Source organism: Callorhinus ursinus, unplaced genomic scaffold (assembly GCF_003265705.2).
Source record: "Callorhinus ursinus isolate GAN/ISIS: 27379988/994484 unplaced genomic scaffold, GSC_fseal_2.0 scaffold64, whole genome shotgun sequence".
In the NCBI taxonomy this organism is placed as follows: Eukaryota; Metazoa; Chordata; class Mammalia; order Carnivora; family Otariidae; genus Callorhinus; species Callorhinus ursinus.
In genome coordinates this window covers 7455906-7468189 of record NW_027397126.1, presented here as the reverse complement: position 1 = coordinate 7468189, position 12284 = coordinate 7455906, and the positions used below count along the sequence as shown (strand labels likewise).

Below are 12284 nucleotides of genomic sequence, written 5' to 3'. Positions count from 1 at the left end.
ATTTTTTAATGCAAATGGTACTTAATGTAGAAGGGAATGAGGAGGACCTACTTTTCAAATATCCTATGAATATTTTTTAATGATATTCCAGGAGCTGTGGTAATGACCAAATATTTGAAGGTAGGGAGGTTGAGTGAAATAAAGGGTAAGGAGAGAATAATTGGGACATGTTTCTAGTCTTTATAAATCAGAATTTTTGTGTGTGAAAGATGATTTGATTCAAGATGAATTTAGTTCTATTTTATTTTTATTACATTAGACTGAAGCATTAAATATTCACTTAATTTTATATTTGTAAATCACATTAGTAATATTAAAAAATAAACATTTTAAATAGTACTATGTTCAGATATGGAACTCAGTGAACATTTTTTAAATAAAATAAAATTTAAAAAATAAAAATAAATAAAGAATAATTGACATACGATATTGTATTAGTTTCAGATGTACAACATAATTATTTCATATTTCTATACATTATGAAATACCACAATAAGCCTAGTTACCATCTGTTGCTATACAGAGTTACTACAAAATTATTGACTATATTCCCTATGCTGTACATAATATCCCCATGACTTGTTTATTACTGGAAAATTGTACCACTTAATCCCCTTCACCTATTTCATCCATCTGCTAAACCTCCTTCCTGCTGGCTAATCATGTTTGTTCTATGAGTGTGTTTGTTTTGTTTGTTCATTTTGTGTTTTAGAGTCCACACATACGTGAAATCATATGGTATTTGTCTTTGTCTGTCTGACCTGTCTCACTTAGCATAATATTCTGTAGGTCTATCTGTGTTGTCACAGATGGCAAAAATCTCGTTCTTTTTAATGGCTAATATTCCAATGTGTGTATATATGTGTGTGTGTATGTATGTGTATACACACCACATCTTCCTTATCCATTCACCTATGGATGGACACTTAGGTTGCTTCTATATCTTGGCTATTGTAAATAATGCTGCAGTGAGCATCTTTCATAAACCAGTTTTATGTTGTTAAAAGAAGAAATGTAGACTAAAAGTTGTTAAGAGTATAGCCTTTTAAAGTCTCATAATTTAAAGCCTAATTTTTCTCAAGATATATTTTTGGAGAATCTCAAACATTACCACTAGGGCACTTAGGGAATAATTTTCCTTTGGGAAAGTCATATGGGCTAGATAAGGTTGCACTGAGCCAGAGATCAGTTTTCCAGTATTTTCAAGTTTTTTTATTTTAGAAAATGTATGGTAATTTCTTTCCAAGGCACTATTGACAGTTAAAAATGCTCACTTCCAGGCACCTCAGTCACCTTGGATTGGAAATTGAAAATGATTGTATTTATTTTTTAAGATTTTAATTATTTAGTCATTTATTTATTTATTTATTTATTTATTTATTTATTTATTTGAGAGAGAGAGAGAAGCAGACTCCATGCTGAGCACGGAGCTGGACACAGGGCTCAATCTCTCAACCCCAAGATCATGGCTTGAGCTGAAATCAAGAGTCAGGTGCTTAACTGACTGAGCCACCCATGAACCCTGGAAGAGAGAGAATCTTAAGCAGGCTCCACACCCAGGGCAGAGCCTGACTCAGGATTTGATCTCACAACCCTGAGATCACGACTTGAGCCAAAATCAAGAGTTGGACGCTTAGCCCACTGAGCCACCCAGGTGCCCCTAAAATGACTTATAATTAAACAAAAATATGCATCTGCAATGTGGGAGCAGTTTTGAAGCTAAAGAGAATTTGGGGGTATTTTTTTTTTGAAATGACAGTAATAGGAAAAAGCCACTACCAGCCACTTTTTAAATTTTTAATACCCATTACAAAGAAGTTACCAGAGCAGCTAGAGGCAGAAAAATTATGCTTAATGTAGGGTACATGATTATTTAAGTCCAAATTTGAACCTCTTCCATTTCAGCTCCCTGTTTCTAGATAGTAGAGTATATCAGGTTCATACCACCTATTGATGGGGATATTTGCCCTGTTTCTGTATCCTGAAGCTCCTTGCCCTGCTGTGATCCTAAGCTGACCTTGGTCCTCTATGTCCCTGAATGTCTTACCTGGCTTCTCTCATGGTCATTTTGAGACATTCCTGGTTTTGCCTTTTGCAGATATAAATCACCAAATTCTGTGCACACCTATTTTGCAACACGATGCCTAATACTTAAATCATCTCCAAATAAGCTTATTTTATGTAAAAATCATTCTAACAGAATGAGTATTTATCTCCATTTTGAAAGTGAGAAAACTGAGACTTAGATTTAATGACTTGTCCAAGGAGAGTTAGTATTTTTTACCAAAGTCTCTTTACTTTCAAAACCTGTGGTTTTCCACTGCACCGAGATGCCTCCCTAAAGACAGGAAAACATTCTATATAGAGAAGATTATTGTTTCCAGGGCTCTAACCACTTTATGAGAAATTTCTCATTAATCCTTGTAACACCTCACCTAGCAAGAATTCTAACTATTTAACAGCTAGAAAAAAATGAGACTCAGAGATGGTACTATTATTGTTATGTTAGCAAGAGAAATCATTGTAATATGCAAAAGAAGCAGATAAACCACTTTTTAAAAGTATGTTCTTGGAGTGCCTGGGGTGGCTCAGTCGATTTAGCGTCCAACTCTTGGTTTCAGCTCAGGTCATGATCTCAGGGTCCTGGGATCGAGCTCCGTGGAGGACTCCACACGTGTGGAGTCTGCTTGGGGTTCTCTCTCTCCCTCTCCCTCTGCCCCTCCTCTCTCTCTAAAATAATCTTTTAAAAAATAAAAAGTATGCTCTTTCAACATTTCAGTAATTGATTATTAATACTCTGATTTGGAACAAGTATTCACTAAAACTCATTAGTCTTTCTGGTCTAAACACCTATACTGATAATCCTCTAAAAAGATTTTTATTTGTGTCTTTGGTATTACCAAGCACACTTCCTTTCTAATAGCCCAGAATTGCACTGAAGAGTGTAATTAATGGAATGAAGAAAATGCAATCAATAATTCAAAATTTATTGATACTATTTCATTTGAAGTGGTGGCATTGAATATAACCTTGATTATCTTTTTTTTTTAATTTTAGTTGAGGAGTGAAAAACACAAGACATACTTGTTATTCCACTTTTAAACATTTTGGTGAAATATAACAGTTCAGATAATTGAAAACAGCACTTCATTACAATGAGATGAGTTTTTCTGGTTTAACTCCTTTCCCTCATATGCTATAGAGTTAATAGAACTGAACTGTTAAATGAGTATGCTTAAAGTGTTCACACTGACCCACCGTCCCACCTAAATAACACAGAAGGTTCGGCCCCTGCTCATAACCCTCATGCATTTCACCCTCTCACCTCAGTCAGTCACATCTGACTAATTGGCTGAAAACTGTGATCAATTCACCCGATGCAGAGAGTCGTTGATACCTCTGATTCTAACTTCTGCAACAAGTGTTGTTTCAGAGGCCAAACTGCCAGCAAGTCATTGAGTATGGCTTACATATAAGGAAGCTGTGGAAATGTCAGTCAATTATTTTGCATCCCTTATTTTCACTTAATCTTTCTTTTTACAGGATGTTAATGCTGTGTGCTTTCACTAGCACTCAAGTATATTCTCCATGTGTGCCTACTTTGTGTTTATCAGGCAACATTGGCTTTACTGGGAATAAGTCTGGGAATGGGATAGTACTCCCAGGTGTCATGAAGTCATAACCTCAATGAGAGACTGGAATGTAAGGCAGTAGCGGAAGATGTGGGTTATAAGCCAAGAATTCATAAGGTTACAATTAGTAGAAACTAGTTACAGTAGGTTAAACAAATAGCAGTTAGCTTTTCTCATAAAATAAGAAGCCTGGAGACAGGCAATTCTTGGCATTGGAAGAATGATGCTTAATGTGGGGTACATGAGACTGCATTGCATTGCATCCATGCAAGTAAAATTTAGAGAAAGAAAAAAGTTGATCACTTCTTTAATAAACCTACAGCCCATTCAGAATTAAGTCTAAATTCATGAACATCTCATACCATGTTCAGTCTTTCCCACATAATTTGTCTCATGTTTTCAGTCATAGCCCATCTACTCCCAAGTACACACACTAACACTTGAGCCATAGCAAACCACTTAAAGGACCAGATTTGCCACATTTTCTCAGGTCCCTGTTCTTTTATTCACTTTCAGTCTACTTATAACACACTTTTCTCTGCCCGTCCTTGATGAGCTTTCTCTTCTTTCAACTTAGCCATCATCTTTTCAAGGAAAAGTCTTACTTTGCCTCATCACAGTCACTGTAACCTACATTTACCTCAATTATAGCCCTTATTATGGTGTATTATAATTGATTTCTTACATGTCTGTCTCTTCCATTAAACTGAGCAAATCAAGAGCACAGACTTTGTATTTCAAGTGCCTACCATAATGTTAGCATGTAATAGGATCACAATAAATGCTGGATGGATAAATGATCCCTTTATGAACCTGAGCTTGATTTTCCCTGCCAAGGAGTAGGACCACCTTGCTCATAATGTTTAGTGTCTTTTTTGTAGTGTAGCTGCATATGCACCATTCCTTACTCCCTCTCTATAAGCTGCAGTCAGGGTATGGAAGTCACTTCTAAAGCTGTATCAACAGCTGACAGCACAGCTGCTGTGGCATATGGGGATACACTGCTTGTCCATAAGGAAGAATATTTTTTCTTGGTGCCTAGAAGGTATGGGTTATTTCTTTTTTTAAAGATTTTATTTATTTATTTGAGACAGAGAGAGAGAGCATGAGCAGGGGGAGGGACGGGAGGAGGAAGAAGATGAGAAGCAGACTCTCTGCTGAGCGGGGAGCCCGAGGCAGGGCTCGATCCCAGGACCCTGAGATCATGACCTGAGCTGAAGGCAGACGTGTAACCAACTGAGTCACCTAGGTGCCCTGGTATTGGTTGTTTCCTCCCTAATACAAAAAAGGGGAAAAATTCAACTTGCTAATAGCAAAATAAAGCATGATCTCAGGTATTCAAAGTGTAATGATTTTAGAAAGCCCTCACTAAAATGTTAACACATAATTTTTTTTTTTAAATAGAGGTGTGTCTTGGATTGGATCCAGGAATAGAAAAAGAACTTTAAATGGAAAAAAAAAAAAACTATTGAAATGTGAATAAAGTCTAGAGTCAGTGTTGTTATCTTAGTTTTGACAAATGTTACATCATACTATAAAATGTTAAAATAGGGGAGACTGAATAAGGAGTATGTGGGAAATCTGTACTATCTCTGCATTTTTTCTGTGAATCTAAAAGTATTCCAATGAAAGAAATATTTAAAAAATAGGAAGGGGTTGCACAACAGTATGGATATACTTGATGCAAATGAACTGTATATTTAAAAATGGTGAAAATGATAAATTTTATGTTACGTGTATTTTGACACAATAAAAAATAGGGAAAGGACTAGGTATGCTGGGGGAGAGGGATAAAAAGGGAAAGGAGATATCACTTCTTATTTTTTTAATTTATTTTTTATTTTTTTAATATGTTCAGTTAGCCAGCATATAGTACATCATTCGTTTTTGGTGTAGCGTTCCATGATTCATTAGTTACGTATAACACCCAGTGCTCATCACAGCACATGCCCTCCTTAATACCCATCACCCTGTTATCCCCTCCCCCCACCCCCCTCTCTTCTGAGACCCTCAGTTCTTTACCTGGGGTCCATAGTTTCTCATGGTTCATCTCCCTCTCTGAGGAGATATCACTTTTTAAACATTGTTTTCACTTCTACAGCATTCCAGGTACGGTACTAGAAATAAAAAGGTGTTTCAATCTCCACTGTTACTGATGATTTCACCAAGGTTGCATGAGTTTAGGTAACATCATATATGGGCCCTGCTTTAACCTATACTTAAGAGGGAGACTCTGGGGTATATATATATATATATATATACATATATATATATATTTTTTTTTGGTTTGCTTTCCTCTTTGGGGGTATATATATTTTTAATGAGTGATTCAGATGAGTCCAATGATCAGCCAAGTTTGAGAACCACCTTTCCAAGGCTTTTATATCCCCTGCCTTAAAAGACTATTTCTCTTATCTTGAAGATGAAAGCTGGCAGCATAGGATCTTGTTTATTGTGGACCATAAGAACTAGAAAGACTCTTACAGCCCAGGGCCAAAGCCTTGAATACTGCAGTGAAGCTAGCAGAGCAGGGTAGAAGGAGAAATATCATAGAACTGGATCAAATATACTCCATGTTAAGGTCCGACTCAAGAAGGTAATTTCCCCTGAAAATTCTTGGTTGTGTATTACAGACTGAATTTGGCTCCACAATATCAACTGGAATGATTTGGCCACTTCTTGTCTTCTCTCTCCATAGATGTTATTGACTGCAGAGACCTCTGGTCACCAGGGAATTTTCAGATAGGGTAAAAAGGCAATTAGAGGCTGGCAGGGTGAATGGATTAAGGCAGTGCGCTCAGAAGTTCAGAAACTAAGCAAGCAAACACTTAAAGAAACAAACAACTGTGCTTCCTATTTCACTGAGGAGGTGGAAGCAATTAGAAGAGACTTTGCCAGCCTTCCAGTACTGCACCTCCTCACCTACCTGTATCTGTCTCTCCCGCTGTGACTGGCATGAACCATGCTCCCCACCTAAAGACCAGTCTGCCCCCTTCTTGGATCAGCCCCTGAACTCCCTCACTTTCTAACAGGATGATGTTACTCCTGCAATCCTATGAACTCTCTCCCACATCATGCCTTTTCCTACCAGATATTTCACTTCAGAAGATAACTATGCTATTACTTCCTCCATCCAAAAAAAAAAAAAAAAAAAAACCTAATCAAACAAAACAAAATCATCAAAATCAAAAATGAGCTGTCTTGCCCTCTTGATAACTCTTCCCCCTTAGCCAGTTGCTACCACATTTCTCTGTTCTGCTTCACAGCAATGCTCTTGAAGATAGCTGTCTATATAGCTTGTCTTAAATTCCTCTTCTTAAATCTAGGCCTTTGCTTCTGCCTTTCCATGAACAGTGCTCTTGGTGAAGGTCACCGATGACCTCTGCATTGCTTAATCCAATGGCCAGTCCTCATTTCTCAGCTCACTGGACTTAGCAGCATTTGACATAGCTGATTCCTCCTTCCTCTCAGAAATATTTGCTTCGTGCAGCTTCCAGGGCTGTGTTTTCCTAATCCCTCACTTGTTGCTCCTTCTCATTGTCCTGATTCTTCTTCACCCTCCTGTCTTCTAAATTTTGGAAAGTGCCAGGCCCAGTTTTGGACTTCTATTGTTATTTATACTCATTCTGCTGGAGATCTCTTTCAACACCTTAATTTTAAATTTTATCTATTTGTTAGTGTTTTCCAGATTTATATTGCCGGCCTGGAGCTCTTCCCCGAGCTCCATATTAATATATCCAACTGCCTCCTTGACATCTTCACTTAGATATCTAATATGTCCAACTGAACTGCTAATCTTCTTCCCCAAGCAAGCTTCTCCTGCAGTTTTCTCCATCTCAGTTCATTTCTAGTTTCTCAGGCCAAAAAGCTATGGTGATTTTTGAATACTCTCCTCTTTTTCTCACCGCCCATATACTGTCTTTCACAAGTCTTCCTGACAAGTCTTACCCTCTCCAATCTCTCCTTCACATTGTTACAGAGTAAAGTTTTAGAAAATGTAAATTTTAGCACAGTATTTTGCTGTTTAAAATACTAGAAAATGTAAATTTCAGCACAGTATTTTGTTGTTTAAAATAATGTCAGAATTCTTTAGCATTCCATTCAGTGGTCTACATGACCTGGCCTTTTTCTACCTCTCACTTCACTTTTCCCCTACCCCAAAAATCTTGTGCTCCAGCCCTACTGCCCTGCTTGTAATTACCTTAAACCCCCAGCTGTTTCAGGACATTATACATTTTTCATACTTTCCCTTCCTTCTGAAATATCCTCCTACCTACTCCAGAATGATTATTTCCTGAACCCTGAGTGTGTAATTGGAATAGACTTACCTGCTCATTGGCAGAACCCTCACATTTGTTCCTCACCCTGTGAGGTAGGAACATCAGATTGAGGGCCTTATTTTACACTAAAGGAGATACAGCAGTGGCCACATAATCATGAGATCTACTGGTCCTGTCACATAACTCATGACTGACGTGCTGCAGCCTCAGAGTGAGGAAATAAGACAGATGAGGTATCAGCTCAGAGGTGATCCTCTGCTGGGATAAGGCATCATCTTCAAGGGCACAGAACACTCTAAATTAAGCACCAGTGTCTTAGTCTGTTCCACAGACTAGGTAGCTTATAAACAACAGAATTTTATTTCTCACAGTTCTGGATGCTAGGAAGTCAAAGATCAAGGCACTAGCATTGTTGCATTCTGGTGAGAGCTCTATTCTGGTTCATAGCCATTGCCTTCTAGATATGTCATGGTGGAAGGGACTTCGGATATCTCTGGAGCACTAATCCCATTCATGGAGGCATCACCCTCATGACCTAAGCACCTCCCAAAGGCCCCAGCTAATGCCATCATCTCTGGGCATTAGGATTTCAATATATCAATTTTGGGGAAACACAAACATTTGGATCATAGTAGCCAGTACCTTGTGCTGTGTTCCCAGTAGTTGGAATGCATGAGTTCAGGAAACAAGGGGTATAAATTGGAGTGGCCTAACTCACCATCACTCCCAGTGGCCTACTTTCAGAATTTATCCTTCCTGTTTCCAGAGCTCTGGATCCTGCTGGTTCAGGAGTCTTGGTTCCAAGAGGGGAATGCCTCCACCAGGGCACATGGCAAGGCTCTCATCAAACATTAATGGTGAGCAGGCACAGAAAGGAGTCAGTAAATGGCAGGAATCACAGACTCTGATCATCAGGAGACAATGAGGCTGAGAGGATATGTTTGGCACCCAGGTGATCCACTTGCATTTCTCTTGCTACTTACTCGCCCGGTTTTGACAATGAATGAACAGGTGAATCAGCCATGGCCCAAGAAAAGCCTTATAACTGGGGTCTCAGGCTGATCAAGGATGATGGTTTGGGTCACCCCATCAGGTAATCCACCGACTTGGAGAGCTGATAGTTGAGGGTAAGTTTTATCTAGAATGGATAGTATAAGACGGAGATGAGTGAGAATTAGATGGGGCCTGGGGACCAGCTTCAGCATGGGGACAGTGGCTCATTCTGGTAACTTTTCTCTTAGATGCTTCCCTCAGGAAAAGCCCACGAAATTCCTAAAGGATCTGCTTTCAGAAGTAACATGAAGCACATAGATCTGAGTGAAACAAAGGGTGGGTGGTAATGGATACTGTGTTGTATTGCCCAATTCCCTTTCTCCCCAAAGCCTACAAAACCAAAATACTCATCACCTCAGCTCTTGAGAGTATAGGTGGCTGGCAGTTCTCAGCGAGTTCCTCTCCAGGGGCTCAGGGTTTATCTTCTCTGAGTGGCTGGGGGAAGAGGGACCCTGTATCCAGTGACTGGCTGATGCAAGGATACATAAACTCAGATTTCTTACCTCAGTTTGAAAAAAACTTTTAAGGGCCATTCCAGCCCCAGTGCTCCCCATGAGATGAGCTGAGGCTTTTGCCGTGACTGTATCACAGACCAACTCCTTCCTCTTCCTAATCCTGCTTTGTTTACTCCCCTCCAGGTGTAGCTTCGGAGACCATTCCCAACACATTTGTTGCATGCTAATTTCTGTCTCTGAATCTGCTTCCCAGGGACCCCCAACACATGTCAGGTGCCCCTTCTATCCTCTCTTTAAATTGAGGACCCCCCCCTCCATATAACATTTGCACAATTCTCTGTAGGTCTTCTCCCATCTAGACTCTAGGCCCTTTGTAAGCAGGGAGCATCTGCAGACTGTTTATCAAATGAAAAATGTGCCCCCGTGACACCACCAAGTAGTTTTGCCCTGGGATATTGAATTTCAGTCCAGAGAAGAAAGGCATGTAAGTGAATAGGATGTTTAATGGGAGTTAGTATGACTGGTAGCATTATCTGTGTATAAGATTTTTGCTGTTTGCTGCATTTGAAGGATTTTTAAAAAAAGATTTATTTTATTTTTTATTTAAAGTCAATTGGCCAGCATATAGTACATCATTAGTTTTTGATATAATGTTCAATGATTTATTAGTTGCATATACTACCCAGAACTCATCACATCACAAAATTTTTCTAGCTGATTCTAAATCAGTGTAAGTAAAGTAGAAGGCCTGGGCGCCATGAGGTTATGAATAGGATTTTCACAAATTCCTGTGTTATCTCAGCAAATTTTCAATTTTCTTCTGAAGATTTTTACTTTGGCTAGTTAGTCAGCCACATGGATACATTTGGGAATTTTGTGATGGGGGGATGTAATTACTACTGTTGATTTCTTAAGATTATTGAGATATTTTTATGAAATTTAAAAAATTTAATGAAATTTGTGGATAATTTAATGAAATCTTACAAATAAATTTGTTTTTAGCCTTTAATTTTTAAAAATTTCATAAATCTTGATATGTATCTAAAAAAGAGTAATCTTAAACTCATTGGCAAAAGCCATGATCTTTTTTTAGGGTAGGTAAAAAATCATTCATTTATCATTCATTTCGTTTTGTTTCCATTGAGGCATTTTATTTGAATGTATGTATTACATCTCTAGAAAAGAATCCCACGATTTTCCCTCCTATGTCTTTTCGTCTTGCTTCTTCATGGTCCGTGATGCCAGCTGAAGTTGTCAGTACAATGAAATCAAACTGGTGGGACAGGAGCAGATTACCCCGCCATTTTTCTAGATCTTTGAGTTGTACATCAAATCTCGGGCTGATCACTCCACCCTTGTCTAACCTGCCTGTGAGGTTCACAACAGTTTTCCCAGCTCTGTGACTATCAGTGATTTCAGATTCACCAATGTAACCATATTTCATCATCACAGTTAGAAACTGGATGATAACTTTGGAGTATGACCTAATAAGAACCTGGAATTTGCCTCTCTTTTCAGCATTGTTAATGCTCTTGAGAGCATCTGCCAGGACATTTGTGCACACCATTATGGCGGCCCTGAAAGATGGTGGAAAGAGCGTTGATTTCGTTTTTAAGCAGACTGTTTTGCACACTGTACTTCCTCTTTTCAAGTGTGTGATATACCAATTTACTGTTCAAATAGTAGTAAAAAGATTCCTTAGATTTTTCTGATGTTTTATTAGAGAATGTTTGCACAGTTAATATACTTTGGCATTTATAAATATATCCAGATTCTCAATTTTAGTTTATGAATCTAGTGAATGTTGTACATATTCCCATCAAGAGGCTGAACAAGCTAACCAAAATGTCAAATATCTTTACTTTGTCTTTGGTTTACATAAAATCAGTAACAGAGAAAGAACACCTGATTGGCTCTTGGTGACATCATAGAAATTTCTGGGTGGGTAGTTGGTGCCATAGTCATGGAGAGTAGAGACCTATGTGAGAGTCACAATACTTAAACATGCCCAGTGGGTGACTAATCTTGGACTTGAGCACAGATTGATGGTCACATCTAATGATTGGTATCAGTGAGCAGTACATAAGTTTCTGCAGGCTTGCTTGACTTTATAGCTTATCACAAACATGACAGTGATTTATGTGATTTCATAATATTATTATAAAACCTTCAAAATTATGGATTGTTGGTTGAAATCTGAATCATCAGTAAACCTGGAAAATAGTAATAATACAGATTACATGAATTAATTATGGCTTACTAAATGCATTTTAGTAGGAAAAATCATTTCAGTGTAGGGCCCAGGGAGGAAACAAACCTAAAAGGTGGTTTTGGAAACCAAGAGATTGGTTCATTTGCAGTCCCCAATTTTCCTTCTGTTTCTCCTACTTTTCTTACAACCTCTGGACTCCATTTAAGACTCATCTGAATGAAGGTTTATATGTAGTAGTGGAAATTAATTAGTTCCTTTTCTTCTGAATCATTGTAGTATATGTTTCTGTGGAAAGATAGTATACCTTGATGAGTTATTGACATATTCTCAACAGAAGCCAACGTGAAAGTTCAATGTCAATTTAAAATCAGAAATTTCTTGTGCTACTAAAAAGTACTATAGTCCCACTGATTCTGATTGCTTCCTGGGTATCTGATTCCCACATATATTTTTCAAAGGTCCTAGACCTGCCAGAATTGTCTCATGGATCCAGTGTTACATGTTCTTATGTGTAATGTTTTAACATTAACAATTTGTCTGCATATATTATTTGGTTTATTTGAAGGACTGCCAAGTAGATGATCCTATCATGGTTATTTGTGCAAATAGAGCTTGAGTGATCCTGATTTCTCACTATTCCATTACTTATGAA

At 38.1% G+C, this 12284-nt stretch overlaps 1 protein-coding gene across 1 annotated transcript; it reads right to left on the bottom strand.

Annotated features, from left to right (window-relative positions):
• Window positions 1–10570: 10570 nt before the first annotated feature.
• LOC112815544 (small ribosomal subunit protein uS8-like) lies at window positions 10571–11029 on the bottom strand. The gene has a single exon (XM_073885668.1). It carries the CDS (start codon window positions 10985–10987, stop codon window positions 10571–10573), a length of 417 nt encoding a protein of 138 aa, XP_073741769.1. The 5' UTR covers window positions 10988–11029.
• Window positions 11030–12284: the final 1255 nt, after the last annotated feature.